At 46.9% G+C, this 13,919-nt stretch overlaps 1 protein-coding gene across 2 annotated transcripts in view; it reads left to right on the forward strand.

Annotated features, from left to right (window-relative positions):
* The window catches only part of DAGLB (diacylglycerol lipase beta), a 37,229-nt gene that overhangs the window by 18,686 nt on the left and 4,624 nt on the right, over positions 1–13,919 (forward strand). For both annotated transcript variants that reach the window (XM_040455841.1, XM_040455840.1), the window contains exons 10-13: positions 2,315–2,395; positions 2,486–2,613; positions 13,178–13,246; positions 13,329–13,401. In XM_040455841.1, the coding sequence (XP_040311775.1) occupies positions 2,315–2,395; positions 2,486–2,613; positions 13,178–13,246; positions 13,329–13,401 (351 nt within the window). The remainder of the gene's footprint in view (positions 1–2,314; positions 2,396–2,485; positions 2,614–13,177; positions 13,247–13,328; positions 13,402–13,919) is intronic.

A 13,919-nucleotide genomic window follows, 5' to 3' on the forward strand; every position in this document is an offset into this window, starting at 1 on the left:
ATTGTCGTGGGGAAGTCGAGGTCCGAGGAGCGTCCAGCGCACGTGAGTCTCCCGCCCAGGAGCCCCGAGGGGCCCCGCAGCCCTGTCCTGTCGCCCTCGGGTTTCCTGTGCAGAGGACACAACACACGAGTTCTCGTCTTGTTGGTTCTGTGCCGGTGGCGTGGGGCTGCGGGCTCCTCCTCCAGGAACACAAAGGGCCTAGAGCAGAGGTGGTTTTTTTAAACGGTTTCGATGACGTGACATGATATCTGTCACATTAACCACTTGTAAGCGTACGGGTTGCTGGCGGTAGATAGATTCCAAATGCCCGTCCCCATGACCGCCATCTGTGCCCAGACTTTCTCATCATCCCGAACAAACTGTCCCTTCAGCAGTCCCCTCTCGGCAGCCGCTGAGAGACGTTCTGCTGTGTGCACAGACCACTTTGGTTTGTCCGTCTGTCCACTGGAGGGCCCGCCGGCCACTGCTGCAGCCCTTCCTTTGCGCTCTGTAGAGACGCCACCCGGAAGCGGGGCCGCCGCGTCTTGGGGTGTTAGCTGGGTTTCACTCGGGGAGGAGCCGCCGAACCGTCTTCCGGCCCAGCTGCACCAGTTGGCGCTCCGCTTGCAGCGTGTGAGGGCTCCCATTCTCCACGTTCTTGTTCACACGTATCTTCTGTGGCTTCGATGACAGCCATCCCAGGGGTGCGAAGCGGTGTCTCGCTGCGGTCTGGGTTCACGTTTCCCTGATGACTGATGCGGTGGCGAGCAGGCAGTTTTAACGTTTGGGGGAATGTCCGGTCCCAGAGATCATGGCGGCTGCTTCCGGGGCCAGGGCTGTCGGGGTGGACGGCGGTGGGCCTGTGCTGTTTTTATGCACCTGGGGGTTTTTCAACCAAAACCCGTATCACTTCTCTAGTAAACGTTTTTTAAGCAAAATGCTTAGTTTTTATACAAACGTGTCAGAGCCGGAGTGGAGCTGATTGAGCCAGTGTCCTGCGTGGATAGTTCGCAAGGCGGGGCCAGACTGGAGGCTTCGTTCTGCACCCCCCGTTAGAAGCTTGACAGTCCTCGGAAGTGAATGTTCCCCCGCAACCCCTAGCTGTCTCTTTGTGCCTCGAGTCACACAGGAATCCAGTTTAACTGTCGGACACGTGGGAAGAAGAACCAGAATGTTCGACTTTCTTACCGAGACACAGCCACTAGCCAACCACAGGATGCGGTTCAGTGGGCTGGGTAGTGGCTCTGGTCTTAGAATCTAGCCGCAGGCTTTGTGCGACCACAAGATGCGCTCTGAGCCTGGTCCCGGTCCCTCCAGAAGCTGCTCCTCCCTCGGGCCAGGAAGGTGGCTGCTGGAGCTGCAGGCCTAAGGGCCTGTACTGCTGCTCTCCGCCTCTGGCTTCACTCCTACACGTTTTGGCCCCGATACTGGCCGAAGTCGTTGGAGTTCACGACCATGCAAGCGAGCACAGTCTTGGCCTGCGTGTGTGACACGGGCCAGGGACTCCGGCCAGCTGCAGTGGTGTCCAGGTCACTTTTGGCTCTGTCTGTCTGGAACCGGGCCTCTCTCGTGTGAGGCCAGGTCCCGCCTCCTCCCACAGAATTCAGTCGTTACCCACTCAGGGATTTGCAGTAGCTCGGGAGGCTCTCCCGCGTCTCGCATCTGAACACAGGATTTCTCCCCTTCGGTCTTGTTAGAAGAGCAGCCGCACAAGGACAGGGGCCACGATGGCCTTGTCTTGTCCTCCATTGAAACTGCTTCATTTTTCAAGAAGCCTGTTTCTTAGGACAGCTGTATTTGTTAGGAGGTTTTACATTTCATTTCTTCTTTGAAATGGAACTAAAATCTGACCCCCCTAGAACTCATTTCCGACGGTCTTAGTTTTGCCTTTGCCGAAACTGAATGCTTGACGAATATCACTTACTCGGAACTTTATGTTTTAATGTCATGTTAGAAGATCAGCCACTTATAATCTAAATCTGACAATCTGTCAGGACTTGGCTGAAGTAAACCGTGGTATGCGTTTACAGCAAAATATCGTATAGCTTCAGAATAAGCCATAGAAAGACCCCTTGCCATGCACGTGTGTTCCCGATGTTACCCGTTCACTGGTTCATGAAAACAGCCATGGAGCCCCCTCTCCAGGCCGAACTCTGCATCAGGAACCAGGAACACAAGGGCGAGTGGTAGCTGTGGCCGCTGATCCCCAGGTGCTGGTCTCCGCCTTGGGGAGACCGTCACAAATGAGTGTGCACAGTGTAAGCCTGTCACCTGTCATAACGGAACTCATTTCGTCTGATGATCAAAAGCCACCTTCTCTCGTCTGCATTTTTAGGGGATTTCTCAAGCCGCCAGATATGTGTACCAGCGCCTCATCAACGATGGGATCTTGAGCCAAGCGTTCAGCATTGCTCCCGTGAGGTTTTCATTTTTCTTTTCCTTCCTGTCGTTGTCATCAGCCGTCTGCTTCGTTTTAACCACGACACGTTCTGCTTTTGTCCCGCAGGAATACCGGCTAGTGGTCGTGGGACACAGCCTGGGGGCCGGCGCCGCGGCCCTGCTGGCCATCATGCTCAGGAGCTCGTACCCTCAACTCCGGTGCTACGCCTTCTCCCCGCCCCGGGGGTTGCTGAGGTACTTGTTTCTGGCAGGCGTGTGACGGGGTGCTGCGTGCTCCAGACCGGTCTTGGAGTTGTGATCTCGTGATCTCTCGTGCTCAGCCCGTTTGCTTCAAGCACTGCACAGTTGCAGGGACACCGAACGGCCTTTCACAGGCCTGCATGAGCACAGCTCTGCTCTCCAAAAGGGCACAGAGCGGAGACTCTCTTTACACAGAGGGACGGCTCACATCAGATGTCCCACAGAATACGTTGTGAAATGGTCACAAGACGTCTAGGCAACCTCTGTCTCCTTACATGACAGAATTTCTTTCCTTGGGATAAGAACTTTTAAGATTCATTTAGCAACTTTCAGTGTTTGTTTATTTTTGAGAGACAGAGAGACAAAGAGAGAGAGAGCACAAGTGGGGGAAGGGCAGAGAGAGAGGGAGACACAGAATCCGAAGCAGGCTCTGGGCTCCGAGCTGTCAGCGCAGAGCCCAACGCAGGGCTCAAACCTACAAGCCATGAGATCGTGACCTGAGCTGAAGTCGGACGCTCACCCGACTGAGCCCCCCAGGCGCCCCTCTCTTAGGAGCTTGCAGATGTGCCATCTGGTGTTAGTAACTCGTCACCATGCTGTACTTCCATCCCCATCGGTCCCCGTGACTTATTTATAATTCGGGCTTTGCACCCTTGGGCTCCGTTCACCCAGTCCACCCGCCCTGCAGCCCTCGCCTTTGGCAGCCACCAGCCTGTATTCTCCGTGTCTGTGAGCTTGGCTTTGGGGGATTTTTTTTTTTTTATATTCCAGATATAAGTGAGATCATACAGTATTTATAAAAGTAAATAAGTCTATCTGACTGATTTCAGTTAGCATAATGCCCTCAGTGTCCATCCGTGTTGTTGCAAATCGCAGAATTTCCTTCTATTTTATGGTCATTGTACATGCACGCGCACACACACCACCTTTTTTCCATTCATGTGCTGATGCATGCTTACGTAGTTCCCACGTCTTGGCCGTTGCAAATCATGCTGCAGTAAATGTGGGGGTACAGCTCTCTTTTCAAGTTAGCGTCTTCATTTTCTTTGGACACGTACCCAGAAGTGTAATTGCCGGATGACATGATAGTTCCACGTTTAGGTTTTTGAGGAGACTTCACACTGTTTTCCACAGTGGCTGCACCAGTTTGCTTTCCCACCAGCAGGACACTGGGGTTGCCTTTTCTCCACATCCTCGCCAGCACTCATTATTTCTTGTTTGGGGACCTTTGTTGTTTTACTAGCCATTCGGACAAGTGTCAGGTGATATCTCATCGTGGTTTGGATTTGCATTTCCCTGAGAAGTAGTGATGTTGAGCATTTTCATGTACCTGTGGGTCACGTGCATGTCTTTTTTTGGAAAAAAGTCCATTCGGGGTGCCTGGGTGGCTGTCAGGCATCCGGCTCTTGATCTTGGCTCGACTCTTGATCTCAGGGTTGTGAGTTTGGGCCCCGTGTTGGGCTCCACACTGGGTGTGGAGTCTACTTAAAAAGAGAATGTTTAGGGCCACCTGGGTGACTAGGTCGGTTAAGCGTCCGACTCTTGATTTAAGCTGAGGTCATGATTTCATGGTTCACAAGATCAGGCCCCATGTGGGGCTCTGCGCTGATAGCATGGAGCCTGCTTGGGATTCTCTCTCTCCCTCCCTCCCTCCTTCTCTATCTCTCTGCCTCTCCCCTGCTTGTACGTGTGTGCACGATCTCTCAAAAATAAACATTTAAAAAAAAAAAAAAGGTATTGGACGCCTGAATGGCTCAGTCAGTGAAGCATCTAACTTCAGCTCAGGTCGTGATCTAACAGTTCGTGAGTTCGAGTCCCACTTTGGGTGAGCCCTGCTTCTCTCTCTGTCTCTCCCTCCCTCTCCCCCTCCCCCTCCCTCTCTCTCTCTCCCTCCCTCTCTGTGCCCCTCACTCACTGGTGTCCTCTTTCTCAACAACAAAAACAAAAAAACCACAAAGTGTTGCTCAAAAAAAAAAGAATGTTCTGCTCCTCTGCCCATTTTTAAATCTTACTGTTTTTCTGCTAGTGGGTTGTGTGAATTCTTTATATATTTTGGGTATCAACCCCTTGTCAGAGGTATGATTTGCAAATGTTTTCTCCCATTCCGCAGATCGCCTTTTCGTTTTGTCGGTCGTTCCCTTTCTCTGTGCAGAAGCTTTTCGGTTGGATGTGGTCCCTCCCTGTTTAGTTTTGCTTTTGTTGCCTTTGCTTTTGGGGTCAAATCCAAAAAGTCATCATTGAGACCAATGTCTGGGAGCTCACTGCCTGTTTTCTTCTGGGAGTTTTATGGTTTCAGGTCTTATATTTAAGTCTTTCATCATTTTGAGTTGGGTCGTGTTGTGGTGTAAGATAGGGGTCCAGGTTCATTCTTCTGCACGTGGCTTTGGTTCTCCCAGCACCACTGCTTGAAGAGAGTGTTCTGGCCGCCTCGTATATTCTTGCTGCTGTGTTGTAAATTAGTTGGCTTTATTTCTGGGGTGTGTGTCTGTGTTTATGCCAATACCATACTATTTTGATTACTGTAGCTTTATGATATCGTTTGGAATCCAGGAGCATGATGCCTCCAGCTTTGCTCTTTGTTCTCAAGATTGCTTTGGCGATTTGGGGTCTTTTGTGGTTCCGCCTAAATTTTAGGATTATTTCGTCTATTTCTGTGAAAAATGCCACTGGAATTGTGATAGGGATTGAGCTGACTCTAGATTGCTTTGGGTAGTGTGGATATTTTGACAGTATTAATTCTCCCAGTCCGCGAGCATGGAAACCTTCCCATTTATTCTTGTCTTCAGTTCTTTCATCAGGTCTTAGGGTTTCCAGTGCACACGTCTTGCCCCTCCTTGGTTAAATTGATTCCTTCGTGGTTTTGGGGTGCAACTGTGAGTCGGATTGCTTTCTTATTTTTCTTTCTGATAGCTCATTAGCTTATGCCAACAACAGATTCTTATATACAAGTACATACCTTGTGTTATTGTGCTTCGCAGGTACTGCTTCACTTTTTAAATTTTTTTTAAATAAGTAAAGGTGTGTGGCAGCCCTGCCTTAAGCAAGTTTGTTGGGACCACTTTTCAAACAGCATCAGCTCACTTTATGTCTTTGTCACATTTTAAAGGTTCTTGCAGTATTTCAGTTTTTTTCATTATTTTGTTATGTTGACGTGTGATGGGTGGTTATGACTCACTGAAAGCTCCGATGGTGGTTAGCATTTTTTAGCAATATAGTATTTAAAAAAAATTTTTTTTTACGTTTATTTATTTTTGAGAGACAGAGACAGAGCACAAGCAGGGTAGGGGCAGAGAGAGAATGAGACACAGAATCCGAAGCAGGCTCCAGGCTCGGAGCTGTCAGCACAGAGCCTGAGGCAGGGCTCGAACTCACAAACTGTGAGATCATGACCTGAGTCGAAGTTGAACGCCTAAACGACTGAGCCACCCAGGCGCCCCACAATAAAGTATTTTTTAATTACAGTGTGTACATTGTTTTTGTAGACACATCATTGCACACTTTAAATAGACACTGCACACTTGGGGCCCCTGGGTGGCTCAGTGGGTTAAGCGTCTGACTTTGGCTCAGGTCTTATCTCGCAGCTCATGAGTTTGAGCCCCGCCTCAGACTCTGCTGACAGCTCAGAGCCTGGAGCCTGCTTCAGATTCTGTGTCTCATTCTCTCTCTGCCCCTCCCCCGCTTGAGCTCTGTCTCTCTCTCTCTCGAATATAAAGAAACATTAAAAAAAGTTAAATAGACGTTGCTCACTTAATAGACTGCAACGCGTGTAAACAGAACTTCTCTGCGCTGGGAAACCAAACGATTCACGTTAGTCGCTGTACCGCAGTATTTGCTTTACTGCAACCGAACCTGCGTAACACTGTGCCCCATGTTATGTCCGGAGTCGTCCTGTAGTCTACAAGTCTCCTGAATTTGTTTCCTGATTATTTTTTTTTAAGTTCGAAAGTATATTTTTCTTTTCTTAACATACTTAATCCTACATCATTTTCTGTCCTAATGATAAAAGAAGTTTGTGCTATAATTTAAAAAGAAGGAAAAAGGGGAGGAAAAAAGAAATTTGTATCCATCATGGAAGTTTTGGAAAATGTAAAAAAGTGGAAAGATCAGAGATTTTCTACCCAGAAATCACATTGGAACTATTTAGGTTTGTTTACTTCTAGCTGCTTGTATGTGGCTATGTTTTACAAATTGACAGTTTTTACTTACTTGAGAGAGAGAGAGCAGAAGCTGGAGAGGGGCACAAAGAGAGAAAGACACAATCTTAAGCTGGTTCCATGCTCAGCGTCAAGTCTGACAACACAGGGCTGGATCCCACAGCCCTGGGATCATGACCTGAGCTAAAAATCAAGAGTTGGCCCAATCAACTGAGCCAGCCAGTCACCCAGACGTAATATTGTGTATACATTATATCCTTAAATATTGTTTGAGAGCATGTTTTTTATGTAGCTGCTGAGTATTCTATTACCTGGTTATACCATTTTTATTCTATGGATGGAAATTTACATTTTGTGTTACTATTGGTAATTATATATAATAATTATAATTCCGTCCATTATATTTATATATAAATATTTGTATACCTTTCCAATTTTTAAAGCTTTTTTTTTTTTTTTAATGTTTATTACTTTTGAGAGAGAGACAGAGCGTGAGCCAGAGAGGGGCAGAGAGAGAGGGAGACACAGAATCTGAAGCAGAATCTAGGCTCTGAGCTCTCAGCACAGAGCCAGATGCGGGACACGAACTCACCAACTGTGAGATTATGACCTGAGCTTAACCCACTAAGCCACCCAGGTGCCCCTTAAAGCTCTTTTTATGTTAAAATATACATTTATACATATCAAAAGACATGAATGACTTCTAATTCTTTTTTTTTTTTTTTTTTTAATTTTATTTTTGGGACAGAGAGAGACAGAGCATGAACGGGGGAGGGGCAGAGAGAGAGGGAGACACAGAATCGGAAACGGGCTCCAGGCTCTGAGCCATCAGCCCAGAGCCTGACGCGGGGCTCGAACTCCCGGACCGCGAGATCGTGACCTGGCTGAAGTCGGACGCTTAACCGACTGCGCCACCCAGGCGCCCCAAGACATGAATGACTTCTAAAAAATTTTTTTTAATATTTATTTTTGAGAGAGAGACAGAGAGGAAGCAGGCGAGGGCAGGGAGAGAGGGAGACACAGAATCCGAAGCAGGCTCCAGTCTCTGAGCTGACAGCACAGAGCCTGATGTTGGGCTCAAACCCACAAACTGCGAGATCATGACCTGAACCCAAGTTGGACATTTAACTGACTGAGCCACCCAGGAGCCCCAACAGGAATGACTTTTTATTTTTGTTTTTTTATGTTTTTATTTTATTTTGAGAGAGTGTGATCAGGGAAGGGGCAGAGAGAGAGGGAGATACAGAATCCAAAGCAGGCTTCAGGCTCCAAGCTGTCGGCACAGAGCCTGACGCGGGGCTCGAACTCATAGACTATGAGATCGTGACCTAAGCCGAAGCCGGACGCCCAACCGACTGAGCCACCCGACTTGCCCCAGGAATGACTTTTTAACTGAATTCTTAGATTGTGAAACGTTTAATACAAAATTTACATTTTCTGAGAAGGATAAGCAAACATCTTTACAACGTGGATGCATTTTGCCATGTGAAGAAAAGTCTACACACAAGACCTATTGTAGGATTCCAGTTATCTCACCTCCTGGGGTGGGGGTGGGATTGATGGCCAGAGGACACAGGGGGCCCTTGGGGGTGCTGGAAACGTTCTTTATTGTGATGGTGGTGGCAGTTAAGCAGTTAAAGCATTTGTCAGGACTTGTCCACTCACATTGGGTGATTTTGCTGTGTCCACCTCAATAAAGTGGATTTAAAAGTACACACAGCTCTCTGTACCCACATTGAGAAACCAAGCGTTCAGTGACTTAGAATTCCCTGTGCGTCCTCTCCTTCCCTGCACATACTCCCCATCCTGACCTTTGTGAAAATTCTTCCTTTGCTTTAAAAAGTAGTTTTCCCGCTTATATTCAGGTCTCCACATAGCAGTTTGGATTTGTGTGGTTTCAGAATTTATAGAACTGGATTCCTTGTCTGTTGAGTTTCTACTTTGGTGGTGTTCCTTTTGCCCATTTTTCTGTCAGGTCGTCTTTTGCTTCCTCGATCTGCAAACACGTATGTTATGTAGTCCGTTCTTTTGCAGCTGCAAGTAAGTGTCGTGAATATGCTCTCCTGGTCCTCAATGTGCTTTGTACTTGCATTGCGTCCTGTCTTCACTTCCTTCCGTTCTTGATTTTAACCTTCATTTGTCATCCTTTTCATTTATGATTTTTGTTTCTTATTTAAGAAATCTTTTTCAGGGCACCTGGGTGGCTCTGTCGGTTGAGCGTCCGACTTTGGCTCAGGTCATGATCTCATAGTTTGTGGGTTTGAGCCCCGCATCAGGCTCTGTGCTGACTGTCTGCTCAGAGCCTGGAGCCTGTTTCACATTCTGTGTCTCCTTCTCTCTCTGCCCTTCCCCCGCTCACGCTTTGTCTCACTCTGTTTCTCAAAAACTGGGGCGCCTGGGTGGCGCAGTCGGTTAAGCGTCCGACTTCAGCCAGGTCACGATCTCGCGGTCCGTGAGTTTGAGCCCCGCGTCAGGCTCTGGGCGGATGGCTCAGAGCCTGGAGCCTGTTTCTGATTCTGTGTCTCCCTCTCTCTCTGCCCCTCCCCCGTTCATGCTCTGTCTCTCTCTGTCCCAAAAATAAGTAAACGTTGAAAAAAAAATTAATTAAAAATAAATAAATAAATAAATAAATAAATGTAAAAAAAATTTTTTTTTTAAAGAAATCTTTTTCTATCCTAAGGATTCAAAGCTCATCTTCTTTATTCCAACAGCTCTTAGTCTGGCCTTTCACCTTTAGGTAGATCTTTAGTCTGTGTTTAATTGCGTTTTTGTGTGCGGTGTGAGTCTGGGATCCAGTCATTTCCCCCTCACACAGCGCAACATCGTAGCCCTTCCCCTGCTGCCAACACGAAGTGTTGGCCTCTAGTGGTGCAAATCTAGTATGACTTTTGCTTTTGCAAGAGCTTCGTGGCTGTTCTTAGCCCTTTGCACCTCATAATCAATTTTGGGATCAACTTTGCAAGTTCCGTAAACAAAAAGCTTAGTTCTTATTTCAGCTGCCTTTACTTTCTAGTTCACTCTGGAGGTAACTAACACATTACTGAGCCTTCCAGCCTTTGAACATAAAGTCGCTTTTCAAGTATTCTGGGACCCTTTAATGTCTTCCAATTAAATTTTATCATTTTCTCCTTTGGCTGACGTAGATCAAGCTCATAGAAATTTGTCTTTCGTCTTGTATCCAACAGCCTTGTTAAATTTCCCTATTAATTAGAATTCCTCTGCAGATGCTTTCTTTTTTTTTTTTTTTAATTGTATATAATAACTTCACAAATGACAGTTTTTTTTTTTTCCCTTTCGGGGCTGATCACCATTAAAATGTCCTGTGTCCTTTTGCAGTCAGTCCCTTCCACCCGCCCCCAGGTATCCAAGGATCTTTTTGTCACTGTAGTTTTCTCTTCTCTAGCATGTCATAAATGGAATCCTATACAATATGCTGTCTTTTGTGTTGCGTTTCTTTTACTCAGTAAGGTGCATCCAGGTTACATGGGTGTTTGCTTTTTTCCTAAGTGCTTGTAGAATCTCCTTTTAATGTATCTTGCTTGAAAGGTTTAGATCCCCCAATCTGTGAAGGCCTAGTCACATGTGGCAGATGGCTGCCTCTGCGGTCTCCCACTCCTTGGGGGCCTCCCATCAGACAGGCATTACTGCCTTGCTCTTACTGCACGTTGTGAACTTGTCTCTCGTACCTTGTCTCTTTGTTTCTAGTGTTACCTTCTGGATAGTTCTTCGGATTCCTGTACGAGATCACTAATGCTGTCTTCAGTGCTTATGATCATCTTAAAATGGAATTTTCATACAGAAATTACAAATTCAAACCAAGGTCAAAAGAGCAGAAGCCACCATTTAATCAGCTTCAGTAGTTTATTAACACGCCGAATCTTCAGGTACCCCCTGCTTCCCACAGATCCCATGGCGCGATTACTTTGATGCAAATCTGAGACCTATCATTTTATCCGGAAATATGCTGATTTCTATAGCATAGAGCACTTTTTTAAAAAGTTAATAATTTCTTCGTACCACTAACTAACTGATCACGTTCTCCCAATGATCTCATAAATGTTATAAATTCCAAACAGGATTCTCACATTGGATATAGTGGATCTGTCTTGTAACTGTATTTTTTTTGTTAAGTTTTTAATCACATTCAGTAGTGTACATGCACGCAATCCAGACAACAGAAATTCTGTAAACTCTCTTAATGTATAGATTTCTCATTTCCCTCTACTTCCGAAACAAGTTACTTGTTGTGGAGAATCCACATTCTGGATTTCCTTTCTTGTATATTCACCATGTCACGTAACATGTTCCTGCGTACCGCTGGCTGTGTGTCCTAGAAGATGGTAATTGTGTCTAGAAACTTGACAGACTCAGGGTTGATTTTTTTTTTTTTGACAGTAATGCGTGGTGGGAATGGTACGTGATTCCTATTGGATCACCTCAGGAGACACCGGTCTGCTGGGCTCTGTGACGTTGGCAGCTGGTAACTGATATGTACATATTTTATTAGAGATTACAAGATGTTGATATTCTGGCATCCCTTCTACAGTTATTAGCCAAAATTCAAAAAAAAAACAAAAACTTTTCTTCCAAGTACTTGGTTATCTGAGGTATAAGCTTCTCACAGTTTAAGCAGAACAGATGCATGAATGCTTGAATCTTTCCCTCTCCTTAGCTGTGTGCCGAGTGCTGAATCGGTATTCTAGCATTCTCCAGAGGTGGACCTTCATTCTTTGAAACTATCTCAGCCCATTGCAGCAGAGTTGCTGATGTTCCCACGGTCCCCTTTTGGCCAGCGGAGTCCCTTCAAACCAGGCTTCTCACCCTGCCACGGCCCCGGGTGTCGGACAGGTGTCTCCTTTCTGGCACCACAAAACGGTTCTCAGGTTTCTTGCCCGGTCCTGCCATCTGGAAGCGGCAACCATCTCCCCATGGAGTACTGTGTTGTTTTTGAGTAGGAAATGGTATTAGAGACTGTCACCTGGGCACCGGGTGCCCCATTCCTGCCAGGCGGGGTCACGGTTTCTAGGCCTTTTCGGTGCTAAGAGGTAGGAAATGCTGTTGTTACCCCAAAGAGGAAATGTATCCTTACTTCATATTGACACTTTCAACTTAAAGATCGGGATTTTTACCGCAACTGTATCTTTTTTTCTCTTATGCTAAAAATCTTGGTTTCCTTGAGCCCCAGTTTTTAGTAGGTCCACAGAGCCGTGTGCGCACCGATGTATGTGTGCAGAGGGCCCAGAGACTGACCACTTCCGGAATGCTCATAGTGGGAGGATTGCTGCAGGCGGTTTGGGCTTTTTTACACTTGGTTTTGTTCTTATGGAACATCCCCCCCAGGGATGGACAGCCAACTTCTGTTGTTGGAAGCTCACCTGAAATAATCCTCCTGTTTGGCTAATACGCCGCTAGGTTCATTTCTTTCACCCTCGATGTTAGGAATTGCTTTCCTTCTTTTAATGTTTATGATTATGTAAAACAATGACGTGGTTCCAAAGACAACTCTACGGAGCAAGAGACACTCAGAGACATCTCCTTTCCATCCTTCTTCCCTGAGGTCACCGTTAGTTTTTAACTTGGCTTTTCCATAATTCTCACCTCTTTACATATAAAAGCAAATACGGATACACCTTTGCATTCCTCCTCCTTTTCGTAAGTCTTCATGCTGCCGTGGGTGTTGTTGTAACTTGTAACTTGACCGTGTGTCCTGAGACCACCCCACAACAGCACAGGCCACCCTCACTCTCCTGCTGCTAAGGACTCGGTACTCCCTGGATGTGCTGTGGTGTGTGAATTGAACGGCTCTCCAGGGGTGGACACTGGGGTTTCCAGCCTCTGCTATTGTAAGCAGTGAGAGCCTTTTGTATCTGTCCTTCTCCGTTTTTGCCAGTTGGTGTTTTTTGTTTCAAGTGTATTTATTTTGAGAGAGCGTGCACACCCCTGCACGAGCCGGGGAGGGGCAGAGGAGGAGAGATGGATTCCCAAGCAGGCTCCCGCTGTCTTTGCAGAGCCCAACTTGGGGCTCGATCCCACGAACTGTGAGATCATGACCTGAGCCGAAATGGAGTCGGACGCTGAAGCAACTGAGCCCACCCGGGAGCCCGGCCAGAGTGTCTGTTAGGTCCCTCCAAGCGGGGCTGCGGGGCGAAGGGTACAAGCACGTGCGTGGTCTGCCGTCTCGATCCGGCTGACGGCTGTTGTGGCTTTACTAGAATCCGGGGAAGGAGTCGCTCCGATTGGATGCGCTCCACTTTCTCTTCCCCTTTTTTAAAGGGTAGAGAACAGCCCAAGTCTCTGAAAACTGACCTCGGTCACCTGGCAAAGTTGCTCGATTTCTCTTTGGAGCTCTTTGTGGGCAATATAATCCTGAAACTTGACGAATGTTTATCTTTCTGAAATTTCAGCAAATCCCTTTATGAACACTCCAAGAACTTCACCGTGTCGCTTGTGCTAGGCAAGGATATCATCCCCAGGTGAGTCTGCCGGCACTTCCTCGGGGCTCAGGGCAGCTGAAAGACCGGATTTTGAGCTTCAATCTGGTCTTCTGCTAAACAGGTTAAGTGTGACCAACTTGGAAGATTTGAAGAAGAGAATCTTGCGAGTGATCGCGCACTGTAACAAGCCCAAGGTAACCTGGGGGTGCCCGGAAGAGGGTCTGCAGGAGTTGGAGGCTGTGTGTGCCCCGAGAGGAAGTTTCTCAATTCAGAGGCTCTTAGCCCAGCGCATTTGATGCTGTTGCCTGAGGCTCTCTCTCCCCGGGGTACAGCTTCCATCTGGGGCTCGGGGCCGATGCCAAGGAAAGCACATGGCTCAGTCCTGAAATGCCACGGTTAGAGACTGTGGTAGAACCTTCCCTGTTCCACTTCAGTGATGCGCTTTCTTTGCCCTGTCTTGTGACCAACAGTATTCTGATGCTTTTGGTCCCAAAGCTTAGAAAATAAGGCTGCCAAATAGAGTTTAAGAATTATTAGTATACCATGGAATGTTGTAGTCATTAGAAATGGTGACATAAATTTACATTTATCAATAGAGAAAGATATCCATGATGTACTGAGAAAAAAAACTTTTTTTTTTTTTTTAAGGGCAGATTTAAAAATGATCCACTTCAGCTCAGGTCATGATCTCTCAGTTCGTGGGTTCAAGCCC

This window comes from Herpailurus yagouaroundi, unplaced genomic scaffold, assembly GCF_014898765.1.
Source record: "Herpailurus yagouaroundi ecotype Mexico unplaced genomic scaffold, PumYag 216, whole genome shotgun sequence".
NCBI lineage: Eukaryota > Metazoa > Chordata > Mammalia > Carnivora > Felidae > Herpailurus > Herpailurus yagouaroundi.